This window comes from Triturus cristatus, chromosome 7, assembly GCF_964204655.1.
Source record: "Triturus cristatus chromosome 7, aTriCri1.1, whole genome shotgun sequence".
NCBI lineage: Eukaryota > Metazoa > Chordata > Amphibia > Caudata > Salamandridae > Triturus > Triturus cristatus.
Genome location: NC_140590.1, coordinates 1,794,006,787 through 1,794,033,352, shown reverse-complemented (window position 1 = coordinate 1,794,033,352; position 26,566 = coordinate 1,794,006,787). Strand labels below are relative to the sequence as shown.

The 26,566-nt window shown below is 45.6% G+C and overlaps 1 protein-coding gene across 1 annotated transcript; it reads right to left on the bottom strand.

Moving 5' to 3' along the window:
- Positions 1-1,621: 1,621 nt before the first annotated feature.
- Positions 1,622-2,548, bottom strand: LOC146813164 (olfactory receptor 5V1-like). The gene has a single exon (XM_085614726.1). It carries the CDS (start codon positions 2,546-2,548, stop codon positions 1,622-1,624), a length of 927 nt encoding a protein of 308 aa, XP_085470852.1.
- Between the last annotated feature and the right edge of the window lie 24,018 nt (positions 2,549-26,566).

Here is a 26,566-nt window from a genome sequence, read left to right as displayed (position 1 = left end):
TTAAAACTTCAATACAGGAGACTAAGTCACCGAATCCTGTAATGGCTGAAAACAAATTTTTTCATGTTGCTAGGAGACAATCAAAGCCTCCTTGTGCCAATCAGAACTCTCCATTTTTGAAATGGCACTTCTACACGATCTCCCGCAGACCCAACCAGCCAGATATACGTTAATGTTTAGCCCTTGATTTCTGAAAAACTACTGAATGGATTAACACCAAATTACAAAAAGCACAATCTGCGACCAAGATCTAGCTTCCTAACAAATTTGGTGTCATTTCTTTCAGCAGTTTTTGTTGTTGTCCTACCTAAATAACTCTATGGAAAATGCACCAGGATTTTAAGTTTAAGGATCCTCCTTTTTTTTCAGCCCTCACTAGATGGACTACTCCGAAACTTTCCATGCACAAACTAATCAAAGAAGAGCACTTTTTTGGGATGTTTCGTGGAGACAACACACATGGAAAAAACAAAAACAAGGAGAAATAATGCATTTCTCCTCGTTTCGCCAACTTAAGACCAGGTTTTCCAGGTCTTAATTTAGGTGCTGCCTTCTATGTAGGCCGGCTTTGTACATAGGGGGCAGCGTCAAAATCAATGGGTGTTGCGGTGGAACGCCCACTGCAAAACCTACTGCCCACCCTTTTCAAGCTAACCATTGCGTGAAAGGGTGCCTTATTTACAAGGCAGTGTTAAGCCTTGTTAAGTGGCTTAACGCTGTCTTGTAAATAAGGCTAAGACCCTATCGCCACCACAAAAAGTGACGTTGTGGTGGCGATAGGGGCTTGCACATATGCCCCTCAGTTCTCTAAATTAGTGTTTCCCAAACTGTGGATCGGTTGAGAGTCCATTTTTTGGTGGGTTTTAGAAGTCCAAGCAATAAATAAGGATGCTTTTAGATTCTTTATATACCTTTTCACAATAACTGTGCTTCAAAGGCTGAGGTCAAATGTCAGGCCATGTTTCTGAGAGATAGCTGCTTATTTTTTAACATGTGAATTGGTGTTTATCACCTCCCCTCACTTTGCAATCTGAGAAAGAAAAGTACATTGAATCATGTAATAATTTTCTGGGATACAAAGAGTGTGAAATGAAAGGCAGTAAAATTTTATTTTTTTGTAACACAAAAAACTGTAAATATCTTTGAATAACCTGTACACACTCAGCAGTTAGGTAAGCAAAAATGAAGCAAATGTTTTAAACTCAGTGTGATGTAAAGAAACATGTTTATAGGAACATAAGAAATCAATACATTTTACTTGGTGATGCACATTCGATACATTTCCACTCAAACCCGATTCCTACACATTATCTTTTACATACAATAACGTTGTATTAGTCTGTGCAAATTGTGTGTCTATTTCAGTGGAAAATGTGTTATTTGCAAATGACAGTGCATTGCCACATGATGTTTTAGTTACATCGAAAATAGCCTCCTTATTGTCCATTAGAGCATGGTTAATCATGAAAGTTTGTCATTCTAAAAATTAGGTGGTGATTCTAAAAAGTTTGGGAAACACTGTTTAAAATCAAGAAGTAGAATGTCCATTCTTTTGTTCTGTGCAATAAAGGTGCCACTAAGATTCACAAAATGTGTGTAAATGATGATTATAACCCTCACTCTATAGTATATTTCTAGGCCTTCTTAGTGCACTTTTGAACTCTGTATTTTTTAGTGTATAAATAATGGGATTACACAGTGGAGTGACTGCAATATACGACAAAGACAATATCTTGTTTTCTTTCATGGAGTATGTAGACGTTGGTCGCACATATGTAGAAACAAGAGATACATAAAATAAAATAACCACAGTGAGGTGAGAGGCACACGTATGGAAGGCCTTGTTCCTACCCCCTCTTGATTTGATTTTTAGGATGGACAAGGTGATGTAGACATAAGAAATGATGATTGAAAGAAAGGACATCATTAAAAGTGTGGCTCCAAAGATATAGGTAAGAGTCTCAATTATGTGGTTATTACTGCAAGACATCTTCAACAAAGCAGTCAGGTCACAGAAGAAGTGGTTGATGGTGTGGGACCCACAGAAGGATAGCTCAGACACCAGTACAGTGTGTGCTATTGGAACCATGAAACTAACAACCCAGCTTCCAGCAGCAAGTCTGATGCACACAGCATTATTCATGATGGCCATGTAATGTAAAGGATTGCAAATGGCAACATACCGATCGTAAGCCATGACTGAGAGGATGAGATATTCTGTAGATACCATCATCATGAAGAAATATGCCTGCAACAGGCAATAAGTGAGTGAAATATATCTGCCTTTCTGAAAAAAATGGGCCAACATTTGTGGAAAAACCACAGAAGTGTAACTAATGTCCAGAAAGGACAAATTGATCAGGAAAAAATACATAGGTGTGTGCAGATGTGAGTTACTGTAAATAGTTGCCATAATAAGTATGTTTCCTGCCAGAGTCATCAGGTAAATTATACAAAATGCAGTAAAAAGGGGAACTTGCAAATGTGGAAAGTCTGAAAATCCAACAATCAGGAAGCCTTCCACTAAGGTGAGGTTTTCTTCTTTCATATGTCCAGTGACACTACTAGTCATGGATGAGAAGTTGATCTGGAAATGAAGAAGAAGAATAGGTAAATGCATTTATGGAATGGAGTTTATGGTCAGTTGTTGTAGGCATCAGCCACATCCAACACATTGTTAGGAAACTACTGATTCTTCAGATTCATTCTAACTATTATTTAGACACTTAGAGGTCTCATATTAGCTCACTACTGTCAATAGTTAGGTGTCTTTATAGTTGAATAAAGGCCTCTAATGTTAGCCTATAGAGCTTATGTACTACAATGGGGAAACCATAATTTTCCAATTGTCCAATTTTCCAATTTTCCCTCACCAGAGCATATAAAATATATTTTATAATGTCCTCACTTATAGTTACAGGGTGCCATACCCCTGGGGCAACTAGCAAAGACCTTATGGTTGATGTATTGAATGTACTTTAAGACTTTGGAAGTACCTTTAATTTCAAAGTAGAATTTGCATATCATTCTAATTTAAAAGCTGCCTGATAAGCAGTGCTGCCTAATGAATGACAGCAGGCAACAAAGCAGTGCACACTTAAGTGTACTAAATCCACTGGGCCTATTACCCTACATGCCCTACCATGTACTAGGGGCTTACAGGTAGGTTGTCAGTATCAATTGTAATTACACCTAATTACTATATGCCTTTTAAACACAGCACTGGCCCTGGGTCTGGTTTGCCGAGCCCAGGGCACAATCAGAGTCTGTATGCACCAGTATCAGTCAAAAAACTGGGTGATCAGGACACGCAGGATGACTTTCTCACAGCAAAGCACTGCAGTCATACAGATCATGTTTGAAGGAAAAGGGAAATAGTTTGAGAATTAATAAGGGGAGGATAAAGGAGTTAGTAAATTGATTGTAGGCAGTGGCTAGTACAGGTAAACGCAAAGCTCGCAGATCAGATCAAATTCCAAATCCTCGACCCCTAATGTACATATGGATATAGAAGTTAAATGCATGTTACAGTATATTGGCAATTCACACATTTCAGATGATGAAATGCACATAAAAGAAGTTTTATATTATTATTTTTTTCCTTTAAATTTGATTCATGCCACATGGAAATTATGCAAACTAGGATACAGGATGATAAATATTTGTTTTATTCTAATTAATCCAGTGACAGAAAGGAAATGTCATGATGCATTCAGAACATGCTTCAAATTCATCAGGCAATATAAGACAATGCCTTGGACATTAAAGGAAGAATAATTATTTCTATTAATTAATCCAGAGGAACATATGATTGATGGAGTAAACTAATATCTGCAACAGGTATTCCCTTAAATCACATCTACATGGCCTCCCTTGCCGCCATCCTCAGACAGCATGGGCTCAGCATAGTGTCTTATGCTGACGACACCCAGCTCATCCTCTCTCTCACAAAGAACCCCCGAAGACATCAGACTCAGCTTCCAAGAAGGAATGAAAGACGTTGCAGCACGGATGAGTGACAGCTGCCTAAAACTGAACTCAGAGAAGACAGAGGTCCTCTTCCTTGGACCCCTTCCCCACTGCATGGGACAGCTCCTGGTGGCCCCCTGCGCTCGGAATCCCACCCACCCCAAAGAACCATCCCAGGAACCTCGACATCATTTTAGATTCCTCCCTCACCAAGACCTGTCAGTCCAGCGCCGTCGCTTCAACCTGCTTCAACTCCCTCCGCATCATCTGTAAGACCTTCAAGTGGATCCCCCAAATGCAGAAAGACCGTCACCCACATACTCATAACTAGCAGACTGGACTAAGATAACACCCTCTACGCTGTAATCAACAAAACCCTGCTACACAAGCTCCAAACCATCCATAACACTGCAGCCAGACTCATCCTTGGAACACCACGACACGAACCCATGACCCAGCACCTACGTGACCTCCACTGGCTCCCCATCGAGAAAAGAGTAACATTCAAGCTTCTCACCAATGCCTACAAATCCCTCCACAACATCGGACCCAAATACCTCAACGGAAGAGTCTCCTTCCACGTACGCAAAAGGAACCTCCGCCCCACCGACCTCACCCTGGCAGAGACCCCTCGCATCTGCAGAACCAGAGCAGGTGGAAGAGCCTTCTCCTACATCTCAGTAAAGACCGGGAACAAGCTCCCAGTCAACATCAGACACTCCCCCACCCTGTACACCTTCAGGAGGAGCATCAAGACCTGGCTCGTCAACTGATCCGGAGCTGCACCCCCCAGCAGCACCTTGAGACCCTCACGGGTGAGTAGCATGCTTTATAAACCCCTGATTGATTGAATGGGCACTTTGAGCATTTTGGTACCTATTTATGAGAGCCCTCTGTCACGTATGCACCACGTAAAGTGGTACATACATATGTAGAACAAGATAGAGGTAGCTATGATTGATGTGTCCTCATCCATCAATTCTATTGGACAGTAGTATTTAAGACCTATTTCATGAATACGACAATCATAAGTTCTTTATAGTGGTGCTCACGTGGTGACAGCACCCAGCCACCTTGGGTGCACTTCACCGTACTGCATACACAGTCTGGACTATTTATATAGAAACACAGACACACACGCACTGCAGTATTTCTGTGGTCCTTGATGAGAAAGACCAATGTGGTCATAGATGATAATAAATTCTTCCTTTTTTATTCACAGACAGGTTCTGTACATTTTACACTCCAACAAGAAGCAGCCAACATGAGTTTCATCCACCTGGAATTTTTCAAGGTTAAGTGTATATCCATCCAATCAGTAGTATGTAACATGGAAGTCATCAACCTGATATGTTCAGTTCCCAATGTTTAAGCTCTTGGTAAAAAATAGTACACAGCTCAAGCCCCCAATCTGTAAACGACCAGACGTAGGTACCCGAATGGACTTGCTACACTGCCCCACGCCAAAATTCAATAAATTAGGCTCTTTGTTTCCTTGGTGTTTTGGCACCTCAGGAGCAGATGTGGTGCCAGATATTTGATAATGTTTGTGATGGTGTTTTTCAATCATGCTTGGCCTGCTAGCTAACACATTTTTGTGATCCAGTCCCTTAAATCATCTTTGCTTTTAAGCCTGCTTATTACATTAAAAACAAACAGTGTCTCAGACCACACATGTTTAATAAAGTGCTAGATTATATTTGGGGATCTAAACTTATTACTACCTTCATGGTTTGTTCTATGGGAAAAAAAACACTACGGAAATGTGAAAGTCAAGATACAACACCTGAGAACTAAGCAATGCATTCATCCATAAAATGGATCCATTTTGAGAATTATTAAAAAAAGTCTGTTGGCAGATTATGGACAATTCTTAATAACTGTAAACTCCTATTCTGAGGATGTATACAAAGGTCCCTCCAGAGACTAGATCTTTGACATCAAGAAATCAAGGGGAACTTAAGAGTGATATAGTAATATATTAGCTGTAGAAGGTACTTTCATGGTGTAATTGGTGTTAGCGGTCACCATTATTATCTGGCTGAAGTGGACATGTAGGGGCAGATTTACCATGGTCTTGCATTACCCTAGCGTCACGCAAGGCGATGTACTGCAACACAAGCCCTGAAATGTGATTCACTAAGCCACGCAAAGCCACCTTGCATGTTTATGTTTATGTTTGGTGGTTTTATAGAACACATGGCTGTCCTAGGTCTTGACAGCGCTGAATGAGAGATGCTGTCAATGGTACAGGTAGATAATCATCATGGTAACAACCATGCCTTGTGTTTTTTCTGAAACTGGGTGCTTCTTCCAGTATTCTCAGCTTCCTGGGCATGAAATTCCACAACTTCAGGACCAGGAATGAGAATGATCTGCCTCCCCATCTTGATCTCTTGATCCTCAGTGTCTCTATGAGGGGGTCTTGAGATGACCTGAGGTGCCTCTTTGGTACATATGGTGAGATGAGTTCTCTGAGTACGGCTGGGCCCCTGCCATTAGTTGCTTTGTGAGCCAGGCAAAATGATTTGAATTTAATCCTGGCTTTGATGGGCAGACAATGAAGCTGTTTCAGGGAGGTCTTTACTTATTCCTCTTTGGAATTTTTAAGAGTAGCCTGGCCTCCGCATTCTGCACCACCTGCAGTCTTTTAATGACTTATTTTGATGAGCCCAGATACTGGGAGTTGCCATAGTCCAGACGAGAAACTACAAGGGCCAGGATCACCATTCATAATGCCTGTTCTGGGATAAGTAGTATGATCTTCCGGGTCATTTTGAGTAGGCCAAAGCAGGTTGCTAACAGTTTTTTAGCTTGGATTTCCATCAATAGTGTATTATCTAGCTACATGCCCAGAATCTTTATTGAGAGTTTGGGGACGAGGGAATTTCCCCAATCATCTGGCCAGCTAATCAAAGTCCTTGGACAGTGATTATTTCCCAAGATCGGCTTTGACGCGGTTTAATTTTAGGCCACAGTTGGCCACCTTTTCCAAACAGGGTACTAATCAATGGTGATTTGAGTCTGGCCCCTCCGCTACCGCTACCATCAGCTGTGTGTCGTCCGCATAGGACATTATAGACAGCCCCAACGATTTTCGTGAAAGGGCAGCATATATACACTAAACAGTGTGGGGCTGAAAGGCGAGTCCTTTGGGACTCCACATGAGACAGGCATTGTATCGAAAAGACAGGTGGATTTCATGATTTGAAATGTTCTTTCACTCAGGAAGGAGATGGGCCATTGGAGGTCTTTGCCCTGGATGTCAACTTTCCTCAGCCTTTGTACCATGATTGTGTGGTCTACGGTGTCAAAAGGCGCAGTTAAATCCAGAAGCACTATTTCGGCTGAGCCACACTGATACAATATACTTCTGAGCTTCTTGGTGACCACCAGAAGAGCTGATTCTGTACTATGTTGTGGTGCGAAACCCATTTTAGTCTTGTGCAAATAGTTTTTCTCTTCCAAAATCTGGCATAGGGTATGGTTAACATGTTTCTCCTGTAATTGTCCTTGGACGGGTAGTTGCGAGATAGGGTGAAAATACCCTAATATTGCTGGATCTAGGTGGGGATTCTTCAACAAGGGCCTCACAATTGCATGCTTCCACTTCTTTGGGATCCTCCCGGTTTCGAGGGATAAGATTGGAGCAGAGGCCTCTAAGGGCTTGGCCACACATCAGGTAGGAGATTGGACCAACTCCTGCCCGTTTTTGAAGTAGACTTTGATGATACTCGTGTAGATGTTTTTGTAAATGAGAAAGGGATGATGATCTGACCATGGTACAGGGATGGGTGTGTTCCTTTGGGTCATTGGAGAAAATGGGATCGAGAATATGCGCTTTTTTATGGTTAGCGGTGCAAACTAGTTGGATAAGTTGCATAGCCTCTAGGTCCTGTAGAAGTCTCTTGGTAGATGGGTTATTGGTTTCATCTGTGTGTATGTTAAAATTGCCAAGTGTGGTAGTGAATCCTTTTCCCACAATCAGGCTGACAAAAGAGTCTAGGAAGGCCTCTATTAATGTGCTACAAGGTCCTGGTGGCCTGTAGATAAGGATTCCCAAAAATGAGCATCTAGGAAAAAGTTGTAATTGTAAGGTGTGTGGTGATGTATATAAACTCTTCTTTATGTATAATGGCTCTGCATGGCTTAGTAAATCCAAAGTATTTCACGGCAGCACAAACTGCTGCTAGGTACTACTGGTGCCTAACAAAGTGAGTGGGAAAAAAAAGAGGGAACAAAAGAGCAGACATTTGTCTAATGATTGTTACCTGGAAACAATGCATCAGCATAGAAAGGATAGACCTTAGGATAAAAAATGTACAATACATTAAAACTAATAGAAGTATATGAAACAGTCTGTGATGCTGTATGAGAGAAGTTCAAGAATGAACAATGTAAGTTTAAAAAAAATGAATTGGTACCTTACCTGTATTTCTAGGCTTAAATAGGGCAAAACTAGAATTTGGTGATGATTTTGTCCATAATGTATAAATCAGTAAAGCGACCAGGCTTTTCAGTAATCACTACAGATGTTCACTATGAATGCCCACTCACATTATAAGGCCTACACTAGGTCCAAACCAGTCCCTGAAGAGTTATTTCTGTGACAGGCTATCTGTGCACGCATACAAGGCTGAGCTAGACTGTACTGCTACACGCTCAGCTCGCACAAATGTGCACACTTATGTGTTCACATGTTCCTGTGCAACCAGGCTATGGCACAGCAGCAGATCTTATCATAAAAGGAGGACTGGCAGTTAGCACTCTCACTCCATTATCCATAGTATACAGTGAGTGGGACTAAGTAAGACTCACTCACAGTAACAGTCTAAAGCCAGGTAGCACAAAAGTGAAAAATCCAGGGGTTCAAATGGCACAGGACCCATTTTGCTAAAAATTAACAACCATGAGGTTTCATCAAAATATGCAACAGTAACAGATTTTTAAGACTAATGCTGGAAAACATTTGAGTTTTTATATATGACCAATCAGTAAGCCCGAGCCGCGTACTCCGCTCTGCCAGCGGAGTTTGGAGAGTTTTACCAACTCCGCACACCGCTAGGAACGTGAAGTTGCGGCAAAACTCCGACTCTGTGGCAGAGCGGCGTACACCCCTCAGCCGAAGCCAGCACCTTTAATTATTTTATTTTTTGAAAACACAGTTCATGCAAGACCTAATACATACGGGTACGCGAGGAGGAGGACAGCGGAAAGAAGAAGATACCGTGGCGAGGAGGAGGGCGGCCGCAGAGAAGGTAAGTGTATGCCTACACTGAAATTAGGCAGTTAGGTTTGAAACCGTTGCTAAGGCTATCCGACCATCAAAATCAGGCCCCTAGTGGTTAGAATACATAGCAGTTGGTAAACCTTACATTAGCTGTTTCATGGGCAATAAGGGTTAAAGATTGAATGATTGAATGTTGCTTTGTCTGGATGCATATGTAACCAATATTTTAAATCCACAGCGTTCTGCATACTCTGTAAAAAAACATAAGTTACATGACGGTTTCCTAACTTAGTGTTACCTTGTCCAGGAGCTTCTCAGCAGTGTTCTCATTGTTCACCATCGTGAGTAGAAGCCTCTGTGATTTGGAGTCACCCAGTCAGGTATAGACACCTTTTCCCTAAGCGTTCACCAACATTTGTGGCGATGCACCCCATTTCCAGAATGAAAGGCACGTACTGCTCCCCTTGCCAAGAGTAAGGGAATATATCAGAAACCAGTGTGGGAATAAACACAAACACTTGAGTAAGGTGTGGAAATTTGGAGATTGCTTTTCTTGGAATTTTATTTTTTGCACACAGGAAAAACTTCATCAAAATTATATTATGTATCAATTGAGTAATTTAGCATATTTCACAAGAGCAAAAGTCTGGAATTTTTCCAGTATAATTACAATGATGCCCAGAACTACGCATAAGTCAACATTTTCCAGACCTTTCCCCACCCTAGCAGATACATTCTCCACCTCTGCAGAACGATTTCCATCTGTGCTGTGAAGCACTATCATGAGATAGCATTAGCCAGATGTACTTGTGCAAATTCAAGGTCCCATCATAAATTGATCCTTTTGGGTTTGCACATGCAAAATGCTTTGCAAATATGCCCTGCTGTTATCCGTTTGTACCTCAATGGACAGTTGGATGTAACTCTTGAATCAACTAGTGGGAGATGCTTTACACCAGCAGCTGAGAGCACCCTCATGCTTCTCCTATGCTGCCCCTGTGTGCGATGAGGATTAAATCTGGATTACACACATCATAGGTGCCCCTCTGTCCATGGCATCACCTCTCTGAAATGAAGATGCAAAAGAGAAGAGGAAGGAAGAAAACAATGGGGAATTAGAGCAATGTCTGTCACTGGCAAATATCAATGATGAAAATGTTACACAACATAGGAATAAAATCAAGATTAAATAAATCTTCATGGACTTTAGCTATCAAACTGATGATGCATGTGAGACTGCATAAGGGTCTGGTGCACAGTGCTGTTTGATATTTGCAAAAGTAATCTATTCGCAACATTGGTAGATGTCCAAATGGAACAATTGCCCAGATTTGGCAATGGACTCAATTTAAATTTGTGACAACAGAAAGGAGGTGCCTAACATCAGTCCCGGACACACCGTGCAGATATCCCTCTTTTCAGCTGCCATTGCGCCCTCTTTGTGGCCTATTAGGCACACCATTGTTGGTACCTTCTGTGGTAGGTGCAGGCATCCAGTGCAGGAAATGTTTGACCTCCACTCTCTTGGAAGTCCCAGAGGCAGGACATTGGGTTCTCCAGCAAATTGGAAGAGTTATTGGGGGTGGAGTGATGGGCAGGTCTTCTACTTCTGGCAAACTAAAGCGCCTGTGTGAAACATCCTTGCAGGTAACAGGTTCTTCTTGAAATATTTACTTGTGAACAGCTAGAGGAGCATCCTTTTTCTGCTACAAACACTTTCCTCATTGGTCGGTGCATGTTCATTCTTGATTGGAATGTAGTGAACCTTAAACTTAAAGCATGTTTCATACCAACCAGAGTGGTTACTTCTTGTTGACCCATGTGTTAGATGATGGAACAGCTGACTTCAGAGGAATCACTGTTCTTCTAACAAGGTTATCACCCAGGCTCCTTATTGTTCAGTGACACCACAACTAATTAGACCAGTCTCAGTGCAAATCAAATTGTAGTTAGAATTTCTAATGCTTACATTATATGTAATCCAGCCCTTGGACGTCACTTCACCAAAATGCCAAGTGTAACATCATGGGAAGTGACATCATATGAACTCCACCCCTATCTTTACCGGATGCAATAAAACATGTCTTTTGACCCTGTTACAGTCAAACAAACTTGCATTATTGATGTGAAGAACTGCAGGTTAAGTGCATGATTAATTCAGTAACTAAAATCACTGTCAGAGATGCAGGGTACTTTAACAAGAGGACTTGCTGTCTTTATACAAAAGGGGCTCGGGCATCACATGCCCTGAGACAGTCATCATCTGCCTAACACAGTCATATGCAATTGCAACCTAAAATACATTGGCACCACCACTCCATGCCCAGATTTTCAGAAACATTGTTTTCCTGTTCTTGTCAGAATGTATAAATCATGAAATACAAAACATAAAACATACCCCCACCAACTGTGTGAGCATCTAATAGGCCCTCTCAATATTCCTTAATTCCCATCAATTATGTACAACAAGACTTTTGTGGCACTGGAACGGCCGCAGTTTTTTCACATCACAAGTTGGTACACACTTGTCATGATGGCATTGGTCATCAACATGCTCATTTTGGATTATCTGGTATTACAACGTAAGCCAGCTCATAACAGCTTATACAGTATACCTCCTATACTTTCTTCCATCTTAATGACCATAATTTGCCTAATCCTGTGATCATCATTCTTACAGCCATGATGCCTCTTCCAGGTTGTCATAAATCGCTTCCATCTGCTGCAGCAGCTCTACTTCTGTCACTTGGTTCAGCAGGTTGAGGCTTCGGGGCTTCAACTTGCTTCCGAATTTGTGACATTTGTGGCCCTGTTTCCATGCCAGGGCTGCAAGTGCCATCTCTGCCCCGCACTGACCGTTTTACCTTATGCCTCAAGTATCCCTGATGTGAGGCATCCCAAGGATCTTGTCCAGGCACTGATCTACAGAGTCCCTGCAGTAAGGCATCCCAAGGACCTTGTAGGGCAATTACACTTGTCTCAAGAGTCCCTGCTGTTAAGGCATCCTGAGGACCTTGTTCGGACAGTTGCCCTTTTACGTCCTTATGTGAAGATATCTATTGTTAAACCTTGTGCCTCTCTCCCCTCTCATCTCACTGTGGCTGCAAGGTCCTCATTCTCTGGTGTGCGTGGGTGGGATCAATTTCTTCTGGCAACAAAGCTAGGGACTGCTTGTCCCAGATGCCTTTATGGCTGAGCTTGAGAACACACCCCCTTGATTGGGTCCTTTGAACCCAAACTCCCCTGGTCATTCGCTGACCCTTTTTTTTATGTGCTCTTGTGCCCTGCTGCTTCCGTGTCCTGCCAACATTGGGGGGTTAGCCGTCCTCCCTCTAGAGTCAGCTGTGCCTCCCAGTTGGCGGTAAAACTTACAGTAAATTTCTAATTGATGATCCATTGTAATCGGAATGGGGAAACTATTGATGCTCAACTTTAAAGAGTAGAATATTTAAGAGACAATAAAATGATGCTATCTAGTATGCTATACAGCATGGCATTGTGCATAATGTAGCTGCCTTGTCCACTGCATATCCCAAAGTGAGGCCCCTGGGGTGCAGGCGCAGACTCCCAAGTCTTCAGTTTGAGCTGCATCTGATCTCTTTACACTTGGAAACAACATTTATTTCTCCGTCTTCCATCACATACAATATTGAAATGTTTTTAGCAGAACGGACAATGATAAGATGTCCACAGGTCAGGCTGGGTGTAGTTATAAAAAGCCTTGTTCCTCCAGCGTCTCCCTGTGGCAAGCATCACAGCAATGGGCGTAGGGGAGTGATGGGATTGCTACTGGACATCTGCAAAGAATGTGGATGTCATCAGCATTCATAACAGTTCCTGCCTCAAAAGAAGATACAAGAATTGGAAGTGAGTACATGTGAAGATTAATAAAGAAGAGGGGTAGGTATCAAAATCCTGGTGAATGAAATGATGCCACTTGCACAATGGATTTATAAGGGATGTGTAGGCTGATTGTGATCCTTCAAGAATGAGGTTACTCAGCCGAAGACAATACCGTGGACATACATCTCTCACATGCTCTCAAAGCATGGAATGATCAGCTGTGTCGAATGTTGCAGAAAGGTCAAAAATAATCTGGACACCGGCTTTGGTAGAATCCGGCCCCTCTCTCACATCACCCAAGATTGGCAGCACTCTCAGCACTAAGCCACAGCCAGGGTGAGAGTCTGCTCCCTCCGAGCAGGACTGCTGTCCAACACAAGCTTGGTTTAAGAAGAAGCTGCCCATTCCAAAGTTTAAGCCTAGACGAGAGGGGAGAAAATAGGGTTGTATGATAGAAGCACGAATGGTTTTAGCAAGCGTGCCTCTTCCACGCAGCCCAACCACGAATGCATCTTAGCCACGTATTCCTTTACCATGCATGTCTACACCACAAAATGTCATGGTATAGGTACGAATAGTAAAGGGGTATATAGGACTAATGTTGCCACTACCTCACCTCCCCGACCATCCCCTCACCTCTGCCCCCGCACTTTCCCTTAAATTATCCCAACTCCTTCCACTGCCCTAAAACCTACCCCAACCCCTAAAAACTACCCCAACTGCACATTCCTCTCCCACTGCCCTAAGGCCTAAAACCCTACACTGCCCTAACCCCCTGCCTCCCCGATGTCCCTTAAACTACCCCAACCCCTTCCTCTTCTCTAAGACCTACCCCAGCTCTCCCACCCTGAAAACTAACCCAACTACCCATTCCACTTCCACTTCCCTAAGGCCTAGAACCCTGCATCCTTACTTACAGTACCCTGCCCACTTGCCCCTGCACTGACCCTTAACCCACCCAAACCCTTTCCAGTGCCCAAACCCTATGCCGACCCCTGCCCTTAAAACTAACCCAACTATCCATTTCCCTCCCAATGTCCTAAGACCTAAAACCCTGCCCCCTAACTTACACTACCCTGCATCCTCCACCTTCCACCATCCCTTCAACTAACCCAACCCCTTCCACTGCCCTAAAACATATCCCGACCCCATCCCAGCCTTAAATACTACCCCAAATACCCATTCCACTCCCTCTGCCCTAAGGCATAAAACCCTACACTACCTTGCCCCCCATGCTGTCCACTGCCCTAAAACCTACACCAACCCCTTCCACTTCCCTAAAACCAACCCGACCCACCTCCCCACCCTAAATTAAAAAAACAGCCCCACTTACTTCACCTTGGCATCTTCCTCCTTCTGTCTTCCAGCAGCTTGACTGCGCACTGCCTTAACTAGGCATATGTGTGGTTACAGCATATGCATGGTTCAGGCAAGCGCGGTAGAGCTTGCGTAGTCGGAACACTCATGATTCAGATCGTGGGGTTCAGACTGTTCCCTGAGAAATAGGGCTGTTTTTAGAAGGGTCAGTGGTATCAGGAACTCCAATCACTAGACTCTGCCCTGTCTGGTTAGTTTCTTACTCAAAATACTTAGAACGGGGCCCTTGAGTGGGAACCTCATGTGTGGGGATGGCCTACACAACAGGATGCAAAAGCCGCACTGGAGTAACTTACCCTCACAGAGAACGTGTAGACAGGACAGCATTAGTGCAAGTTTCACTCGAGTACAGCAGGGGCTGAACAGGTAAAAGCACTGCAGATTCACACACATCAGGTCCAACCCAGGCAGGAGGCAGGAGTTCCTCATACATAATATAGTTACACCACAGACAGCAGCTGTGCAAGCTTCCCTCACACAAACATTAGAGGCACACCACTGAGATTGAGCTGTGACAACTTATTTTACATACACACAACATGGTAAGCATTGTGAAGATTTCTCACACACAGAAATGTCACACATAGGCACATCACTGAGATTAAGCTGTGAAAACGTATTTTACATACACACACACACGCGCACCAACGCACACACACACACACAGACACACACGCACACACACGCACACACGCATGTGCACACACAGACACACACATGCACAGAGCATGATAGCTGCAGTGAAGGTTCCTCGCACACAGGAAAGTCACAGTATGGGCAGCAGCTATAAAAACCGACCTCACACAGCACGTGCAGTACACAGTACAGGAATGAGCTCGAGAGGAATCTATCAGTGAACACAGGATGAGCTAGCACACGTAGCAGCCATGCATGACCCAGTCACAGAGTTAAAGTGAGCAGCAATGCGAGCCTCCATCACAGAACAGGTGTGAGATTAGCCTGAGCGCTGTAAGCCTCTCTCGCATGAAGCATGAAAGTTCGGGCAGCAGCTGTGGGAGCCCCCCTTTCAAGCAATGCCCAGCCGTGGCCGCAACCTGCAGTGCAAGCGTCCCCCACACAACCCAGGTATAGATTGGCCCGCCTCACACAATGAGGTACATATTGTGATACACACAGCAGCAGAGCAGTGTGACCTCAGAGAAAAGGTGCAACACAGTACAGGAAGAGATCACCACTTCCAGCCTCCCTCACACAACTGAGGTACACATTGTGATACACACAGCAGCAGAGCAGTGTGACCAGAGAGAAAAGGTGCAACACAGTACAGGAAGAGATCACCACTTCCAGCCCCCCTCACAAAACAAGGTACATATTGTGATACACACAGCAGCAGAGCAGTGTGACCTCAGAGAAAAGGTGCAACACAGTACAGGAAGAGATCACCACTTCAAGCCTCCCTCACACAACTGAGGTACATATTGTGAGACACACAGCAGCAGAGCAGTGTGACCTCAGAGAAAAGGTGCAACACAGTACAGGAAGAGATCACCACTTCGAGCCTCCCTCACACAACTGAGGTACATATTGTGATACACACAGAAGCAGAGCAGTGTGACCTCAGAGAAAAGGTGCAACACAGTACAGGAAGAGATCACCACTTCAAGCCTCCCTCACACAACTGAGGTACATATTGTGAGACACACAGCAGCAGAGCAGTGTGACCTCCGAGAAAAGGTGCAACACAGTACAGGAAGAGATCGCCACTTCAAGCCTCCCTCACACAACTGAGGTACATATTGTGATACACACAGTAGCAGAGCAGTGTGACCTCAGAGAAAAGGTGCAACACAGTACAGGGAGAGATAACCACTTCAAGCCTCCCTCACACAACTGAGGTACAAATTGTGATACACACAGCAGCAGAGCAGTGTGACCTCAGAGAAAAGGTGCAACACAGTACAGGAAGATATCACCACTTCCAGCCCCCCTCACACAACGAGGTACATATTGTGATACACACAGCAGCAGAGCAGTGTGACCTCAGAGAAAAGGTGCAACACAGTACAGGTAGAGGTCACCACTTCAAGCCTCCCTCACACAACTGAGGTACACATTGTGATACACATAGCAGCAGAGCAGTGTGACCTCAGAGATAAGGTGCAACACAGTACAGGAAGAGATCACCACTTCCAGCCCCCCTCACACAACGAGGTACATATTGTGATACACACAGCAGCAGAGCAGTGTGACCTCAGAAAAAAGGTGCAACACAGTACAGGTAGAGGTCACCACTTCAAGCCTCCCTCACACAACTGAGGTACACATTCTGATACACACAGCAGCAGAGCAGTGTGACCTCAGAGAAAAGGTGTAACACAGTACAGGAAGAGATCACTACTTCCAGCCTCCCTCACACAACTGAGGTACACATTGTGAGACACACAGCAGCAGAGCAGTGTGACCTCAGAGAAAAGGTGCAACACAGTACAGGAAGAGATCACCACTTCCAGCCTCCCTCACACAACTGAGCTACATATTGTGATACACACAGCAGCAGAGCAGTGTGACCTCAGAGAAAAGGTGCAACACAGTACAGGAAGAGATCACCACTTCCAGCCCCCTCACACAACGAGGTACACATTGTGAGACACACAGCAGCTGAGCAGTGTGACCTCAGAGAAAAGGTGCAACACAGTACAGGAAGAGATCACCACTTCCAGCCCCCCTCACACAACGAGGTACATATTGTGATACACACAGCAGCAGAGCAGTGTGACCTCAGAGAAAAGGTGTAACACAGTACAGGAAGAGATCACCACTTCAAGCCTCCCTCACACAACTGAGGTACATATTGTGATACACACAGCAGCAGAGCAGTGTGACCTCAGGGAAAAGGTGCAACACAGTACAGGAAGAGATCACCACTTCCAGCCTCCCTCACACAACGAGGTACACATTGTGAGACACATAGCAGCAGCGCAGTGTGACCTCAGAGAAAAGGTGCAACACTCCCTCACTGAGCATGAGTGCCAGCTGGAATGCATCATGTCGTGTCCCATCTTCAAGCAGTCCTTACATTTTGTCAGTAACTAGCTTGCGTATAGTGACATGTACTTACATGCATATTACATCATATCCCAACCAAAAATCTAAACATGCAAAGTGATTCTGGATAAAAAGTCAGGACCGGCTGACGGTGTGACACATGGTTCGACGTGTGTGTGTCACACATAATGCCAAGAATCTGTCAAATGAATGTGGGTATCACGTCCACAAAGTGCAGCTGGACTAGCCCCGTGTAAGAGCACACCCTGGAGCATAGCTTCGTGGCAATTTATTTGCAGGATTAAATCCTTGCATTTAAATATATTGATTTCACAGTATTGGTTTTACGTAATATCACTGAGACAGTAAATTTGGGTGAAGTAAATGAAAACTTTACATGTAACAAGGGATGTCCTGGGAACGGTTAGTTCAGCGGCGCTGTTTGCCAGTTCAGGGTCAGGGCAGGGTCAGGCAGTGGACAACACACTCACAGTCCTGTTGTCTGTAGACTGTCTGCCCTTCTCTTGGCATGGCATTAGAACCCATCGCACCGGCACTGTATAGAGATAGCAGCCATCGGCTGGTGGGGCATATCCTGATCTGCAGTCGCCCTGGGGGCGGCTGCTATGCCCTCCCCATCTGTAAGGTCATAGCAGGCAGGCCCGGCTCCAGGAAATTTTAGTTGGGTGGGCCAAGGGTGCATTTGGGTGGGCCACTGCGGGCCCAATTTGTCGCTTCTTGTGGTAGCCTACAAGCCCTAGATTACATGATACTTACTTGCAAACAGTCACCATGATACAATGGATTGATTCTTTGTGTATACAGAGCATGTGGAGAGTTATTTGAAAGTAAAAGCAATGTCTGGACTTAAGTGCAAAGCCTCAAATTCCAACAGGCCAGGCTTCAAGACAAGTACTTCTAGGCCCGATTATACACTTTTCTACCATCCCTCTCCTCTCACAGCTGATCTTGGGCCCAAGCCCCATATCAGCCACCATCCAGCTCTACTTTCATTACTCCTGTAAAAAACATTAGTAAAATCATCTTCAAACTTAAAAAATTTAATATAGCGGTAAATATATTTAGCACGCACTGTAAAATATGTTCCACAGTTGCCCTAATGACCTGACTGCTAATTAAATAAAAAACAGAAAGGCCATGACAGGGCTGGTTTTAGTGCTAGTGCGAAAGTCTTTTTTGGCTCCCCACCAATGACCTCTTTTTCCGCAGACACCATTACTACCACCCTCAACCAGTGCCCTTCATCTCTCTGTAGCCCCCCTCTCATATGCATTTCATTTGTTGTCTAGCGCTACTCATATCAGTGTAGGGTGTCACAGTACTTTACATCACACACACATACAGAGACAATGAACCATACAAGTATGTAAATCAGTATGTAGGGAATGTCACATGAACCAATGAGGATTACAAGGTGTAGGAATTACATGTCATCCATACTGGTGAGCAGTATATTTAAAGAGGGTTTGGGCTGGGGAAGCACAAACTCAGGATTTAAAGCATACCCCAGAGGTTGGGGGTTGGCTTTACTAATAAAAATGTATAGCAGCCCAAACTCTTTTTAGCAACATTAAAATAATGAAAGACTGGGGAATTTCTAACTATATAGTAACACAAAAAAAGTGAAGTTCTAACTATACAATTCATGTTTGTATGCAGCTCTTTGATGACAGTTGATAGGTCACTGTCCTATGTTAGGATTGTAACTTCTGAACTGCAAGTAACACAAGAATCTCTGTGACAAAGGCAGCAACCCACTGAGCTATCTAAATAAAATACAGCTTATCTGCATTTCAAAACTACCAACAGGCAAAGGACTGCTCTCCAGCAGGATCATTAATCACCAGTTCTCTGGACATCTTGTAATGTTGCCTTGCATCCATGGCCATGACAAAGATAAAAAACAATTTAAATGAAGCATACACAAAGTATGTGCCCTGCTGGGCCTGTGCAGATTTTAAAAATAAAAACAAATAGTAACACATTCTCTTACCTACTCCTTGTGTCACAACCTGATCTGATAAGCTGCAGCAGGAGTCAGGAAAGGTGAATCAGAATAAACACACTTATTTTCTCCAGTGCTGAACAGAAATGGAAATATCCACACAGCACAGGACGGGGGGCAAAAGTTACTTGGTGCCAAATAAAGAGTTTGTTCCCTTCGCCATGCCCCTATTGTACTTGCACGACACAGCCCACCTTTCTAAAAGGAGTTGGGTGATTGGGCCTGGACTCTCTCACAGCCATTCCCAATCACCCAACTCCCAGAATAGGAAGAAAAACAACGTTCTGAGGAGCGTTTAAAATTCAAGTGCCCATTTTCTATTGGCCTTCATGTCCTCACTGCGAGGGCCAAGGATCATGTTTGGGTGGGCCAGGCTCATGTTTGGGTGGGCCTGGCCCACCCGGCCCACCCTCTAGAACTGGGCCTGATAGCAGGTGAGAAGGGGCGGCCCACCCAGCCCTGCCTCCTACATCAGGCTCTGATGTCAGCAGCGCTCACATGCTTGTATGAAGCCCTTCCCTTCACTGTCAAAGACAGGAAACATGGCTTGAAGCACCCGGTTTACCTTTTGTAAACAAGTTTTACAAGCTCCGAGGCCGGGGGTCGCAGCAGAATAGCCAGAGGTTGCAAGAGGGAAGCCATGGGTCACAGCTGAGACACTTGACGACCCCCAAATGTTGCCCATGATCCAAGAACCAGACTGGGCAGTCGGTGATGAATTTCTGCTGCGACACCATGGCCACGAAGGGAAAACACATAAAAAAAGATCTTGCTGCAGACAGTACATCAAAGGACTTTGTGTAAAGCATAGTGTGACTCAAGGCGGGGCAGGGGCAGTAAAATGAAAGAGGGAACACCTCAACCCGGGTACTGTGAGCACATTCTGCTGCTAATAATGCACGCCTTATCAACTAGCATGTTTTAGAGTGCCAAATGCATTTCAATGGTAAAACAGCTGTTTCTCCAAACAAAAGTTAACTAAGTATGTGAAGTTGTTTCAAATCGCAGATGTATGTAATCTGATGCCTATTGAAAAGAGTACATATTGACGCGTGTGAGTAGACACCAGCCAGTTCTTTCACGTGTTACCTTAATTATTACAGCTGTTGCATATTCATTCCTCTGCCGGCGCTGCATGCGGGGTGCATATAAGGTAGACTAGAGAGGAAAGTCCCGGATTGAAGGTAAGTCTGGGTTGGACTGTGAGTCCGATCCAATCACCGTTCATGAAGACAGCAGTGAGGCTCTTGGACAGACACTCACGAGCCGCGCTTCCTGGGGCAGCGTCGTGGGCGCGTGCCGGTGACGCCGACTCCTCAGCGTGGAGCTCAGGGCTAAGAGGCAGGACACCTTGGGAAACGTCTCACTTGCAGCCTTCCTCGGCCGTCAGACTTCCACAGCTTTATAAGCCATTGCTTCAACAGTTGCACCCCCCTGGGGAGTTTATCCCCAATGCTGGACAAGGCAACTGCAGAACCACAGCTGCAGAAGTGAAGTAATTAGATATTCATTAAATGATGATTTGTGACACGCATCTTACATTAAAAAACAAAATGAAACATCCCGTCGGACTCACAAGCTTGGGGGGTAATCCCTTTCTGCCCCCTCACTGATTCTGAAAAAAAGTTCACAAAACTCCCTACGAACTGAAAAGACCTTAGAGTACTGAAAAAGCATTTTGTAGAGCTAAACCCTTTGATTTTGTAAACCGTAGGCTTTGGAACCTCAAAAATGTCTTTGTGAACCAGGCTTGATGTATAAAGATTCCATTTGCAAAAAGTATTCACAGATCGTGCACTAATCTCATTTTTCAAGCGTTGGCCAGCAGGGGACAGCAGACCTCTGTCCCTGTGATCTCCTTCAAAAGGGAGACTTTTTTTAAAAAAAAGGATCCCATTTTCCTAAACTCGAGTGAGAGAAGACATTGGTCTCCTGTGCACTACCCTAGGAAGCTGACATCATGATTCCCAAATGGAAAGGGGCCAAGACTATCCCTTTGCGAATGAGTTACCACCCTAACATGGGAGACAGTAACAGGTGATGGTTTATCGCCATTAAACCAAATGGTATGCTCCCAGGATGTCAACGGATCTTCAAGTAACGCATAAGGACGATACGCTTGAGGAGGTGCAGTGGGCGTATATTCATGAAACAAATTATCATGAAACAAATTACCATGTCCATCTACTGCTGGAAATGTAACGCAAGAATAAAATACCTCAAAGCGGTATGCAGCATCAGCCTCAACTACAAAAGTAATGTTTGCCCCTGCATTGGGGACGCCATGCTTAGTTAAAAAAGCAGTAACCGCAGCGCGGTTATGTGCCGCAATTGCGACAGCTTGTGCCATGTTTATAAACAACGGAGCAAGAAAAACAGATGGGCAAAAGAGGATCTAAAACCTTTTAAACTTCAAGTTTGAAAAACCTAAAGAAATAGGGATTACCTACAAATACAGGAGGCCATGCCACCCCCCACCAAGGAAGTCTCCGGGAACCGGTGAGAGGGTGTTGTGGACAAGCACACGCGCTACTCATGGGTCTTGTGTAAAAGTGCCAGACCAAAGGGTGACTGCGCTATGTTGCAGGGATTCTGCCCAAAAACAGAACTATGCGTGGGTTTATAGGACCTTGGTGTGTAGGGATTGAGTCATCCTACCACCTTAGTACCCATGAGCCCAGGACCGACTAGATATAGTGTCTCAATTGCCCTCCTACTCACTCACAAAGAAACAAATGATTAGACACCCCAGAGCACAACATGCCCAGATCTCTAAGGAATCACTGTAACAAGACACACCCTTTCGCTTGCACTCTTGTACATGTCCACAATACGATCTGACAGAGACACAGAACAGTTTAATATATTTATTTTAACTAACGTGCCCTAACATGCAGTACATGTGCCACAACAAGCAGGAAAATGCATAGTACAAATACAGTCAGCATAGCAGCTAGTCCATAAATCATGATGGGAGATGTCATCATAGAAAGACCATAGAGCCTTACCTCCCTCCCCTTGCTAAGAAGCAATTTTATTATATATTAGAAGATCTCTGGGTTTTGCTAGAAGACCCCACACCTAAGCCTATAGATGGTAGATCTACACCATAGGTGCTGTCTCGCTCTTCTCCTTGGAAAGGTCCCTCTCAAAATGTGTGCTACCTATTCGTGTATTCTAATAAAACAAAAGTACGTTGTCCAAACAACAGCTGCATCGCTATGTTTTGTCTAAGGGTTAAGGTCTGGCAAGAACAAAATAACAAGGGCCATTGTTGTTCGACCTTGCTCACAATGTTCAGTCAAAATCCCAGGAACCTGCAGAGAGTGTGCACAGCGACAAGTTCTCATGTGAAAACAGCCATAGAATTTATTGCAAAACTAAATTTGTGTGGTAACTTGCGCAAAGTAGCAGGCAAGCTGCAGCGTTCTCATTCTAACTTAGAGAAAACAACAATGACCCCATGGGCCATGTGACAATGGGATATCATACAATTATTTGTAAGTGGATACAACTATAATCAAGTTGAAGAAACACCACATTTTTCAGCTTAAATGTGACATCCCGCTATTCCTCCAGAAGAGCATTTTGATGTGTAGATTCATCTGATGTTTTCAAGCACTATGACAAATATCCTCCTTTGACTCTCTCCAGTTTAGTCCGGTTGTACGTGATATTTGGAATAATGATTTAATGGAATAGATTCACTGAGTACTGAGAAACCATTTCATCTTTCACCGTTTAATGGCAATTTTGAGGATGAAAAGGAGTGAGTTACCACTAGTAATAAGGCCACAAATACAATAACAGTTTAATTTAGGTGCCGATTCCGATCCGTTAAAAAAAATTACCGTACGACTCGTATCCGTATTTTTTTACGTACGAATCGTACAAGTACCGTACAAATGGACAAGTACGATTCGGACGTGAAAAATACCTACGAATAGCGTCGGGAAATGTCTACGTGAGGGAGTCGGAATTTTTTACGTCCGAATGGCCTCGTGAAAAGTGTACGAGAGGGAGCCGGACATTTTTACGTGCAAATCGTAAAACAAAAGTCCGAACGCGCAAGTACGATTTGTACCGCCCGTCTGAATACACAACCGCATGTAAAAGGCCCCGTACGGAGCCAATGCAGTAGCACACATGTACATGGGTAAACTTGTGCCCGTGTATGAGCCGTACAGCCCCCCCACCCCCCAATATGTCAGCACCGTACACCCCCCTGTCCGCACTGTACCCCAGGCCCGCACACGTACGTGCCGTACCCCCCCAGTATGCGCCGTTCCCCCGCATGTACGTGCCGTACCCCCATGTACGCAGGTACTCCAGGCCCGCACCTGTACGCGCCGTACCTCCGCAAGCACGCGCCATACCCCCCCATGTATGCGGGTACCCCTGGCCCGCACCTGTACGTGCCGTACCCCCGCATGTACGCTCCGTACCCCCGCATGTATGCGCCGTCCCCCCATGTATGCGGGTACCCTTGGCCCGCACCTGTACGCGCCGTACCCCCGCATGTATGCACCATACCCCTGCATGTATGTGCCGTACCCCCCCCATGTACGCCGGTACTCCAGGCCTGCACCTGTACGCGCTGTACCCCCGCATGTATGTGCCGTACCCCCATGTAGGCGGGTACCCCAGGCCCGCACCTGTACGTGCCGTACCCCCACTGCCCCAGGCCCGCACCTGTACGCGCCGTACCCCCACCGCCCCAGGCCCGCACCTGTAGGTGCTGTACCCCCACATGTACGCGCCGTACCCCCCCATGTACGCGGGTACCCCAGGCCCGAACCTGTACGTGCCGTAACCACACCGCCCCAGGCCCGCACCTGTACACGCCGTACCCCCACCGCCCCAGGCCCACACCTGTACGTGCCGTACCCCCGCATGTACGCGCCAGACCCCCCTATGTATGCGGGTACCCCAGGCCCGCACCTGTACGTGCCGTACCCCCACCGCCCCAGGGCCGCACCTGTATGCGCCGTACCCACCTCCGGAGCAGGCCCGCACCTATATGCGCCGTACCTCCACCGCATGTACGCGCAGCACCCCAACCCCATACCCCAGCACCCTCACCCAGCATCGCGTATGTACGGACCGTACCTACACGAAAAATACTCGTACAGAACCAGGACACTGTAAAACAGCACAGGGAGGGTCAATTCGACTCGCACAACACCACAAAACACGTCTACATGACAAAATACATCTCAAAGACTGACCTGGCACATCCAAACAGGCAAACAGAGGCCCAAACTCACAACCACCTCTTATAACACACCCACCAAAATTAAAACACAGCCACACCCACAAATGGACCAATAAAAAGTGCCCACACACACAACCCATGAGCCTTTGCAACAGACCCACTGCTGCCAGACCCCACACACAAACAACTGCACCTTACTGACCCCTTACCTACACCTTAACTCACACACCTTCACACAACCTCCTTCACAAACACCCCCACTCACATTCACACACACACCATCACATTCACACCCACACACCCACAACCATCCACACCCACACCCCACACCCCACACCATGCCCACAGACAAGAATCCAAAGTTCACAAGGGCGTTGCTGGAGCTCCTTGTCAACAAAGTCATCAGAGTCGAGCCACAGCTGTTTGGAACATTGGTCAGACAGACCAGCATAGCCCAAAAAACAAGCCTGTGGCAGAGGATCGTCGATAAGGTCAATGCTGTTTTGCCCATCCGAAGGACCAGGCATGAATGCCAAGCCAGGTGGTACGATCTGCGCAGGGCAGTCAAGAGGAAGATGAATGAGGAATAAGCCCAGAGTAACATCACTGGAGGCGGGCTGCCCCACAGACCCGTACACTGGGGGGCTGCCCACTGGGTATCCATGGGAGGAGAAGGTGATTGCCACGCTTCCGCCGGTGGGAGTACACGGAGTCCAAGGAGTCGCAGAGCCTGGTGAGTACACAAACAACTGACGTAACATGGGAGGAATGCCATCCACATCACAAATACACAAAATGCATGCAACTTCCCCCAAGCCCTCACCGCACACAACCACACTCAAAAACCACGCTCATGCCACCAATGTCTCCATGCACCATTCACAAATCAAGCCAATGCCATGTCCCAGGCTACACCAACCACAAACCCAAGACTGGATGTCCTGGAGGCAGGGAGGGTGGGCCTTACACAACACATTGTGAAAATGAGAAGCAGACACCAATGCCCTCATCCCATATGGCATAGGTACATACCCATGCACAATGCACAGGGACTGGCAAAGTACTGACAAGGTCGCTGATACTTGGCCCTGCTGTATGCAGCACAAGGCCTTCCTGCGACCACTGTACACTCAAACACCAACTCCACAAGCACAGGTAACTAGCACAGGAACTCACACTCACTGTCATGCCAGCATTCACCATGAGGGGACAGACACATCACCTGGGAGACCCAATGCCAACTGACACTACACCCAACAGCAGTCCCGGTCACACACACCCCCCTTACACAAGCACACACCCCCAGGGCAGAGATTTACACACTCTCACAATGGACATGTGACACAAGACCAATCCATAGCCAAATAAGCATCCTAGTCAAAATTCTACAGGTCAAACACTCAGGAGAACATATCAATCTGTCCCCCGCAACATACCCATCCCCAAGTGGACATTGAGAGGAATGCTAGGCACATCCAGCTACCTGGAGGAACTGTGACAACTTGAATATGTATGAAACATGGATGTCGCATGAAACAGCATTAACATTGTCTCTCTCTCACACACAGGGCAACGTCGTGGATCTCCCCCCAACACTGCGGGGGAACAATCACAGTCCCCGGCTCGGCGTGAAGATGACCCCACCGGCAGCGATGACTCTCACCACTCCGTGGATGACCCCGACCAACCTGGCCCCTCTGGTGCCCAAGCCCCTGCAGCTCCTGCGTCAGGTACATCTGTGCCAACCACCACCCCCATTGCTGCCACATCCCAGGAGACACCCATGAGCCCTGCTCGCACTGAACAACAGAGCCAGTCTGACCAGGAGGGACAAGGTTCTCCGGGCACCCAGGAGGAGGCAGGCTTCGCTGCAAATGCCATCCCTCAGGGGTCCCGTAGA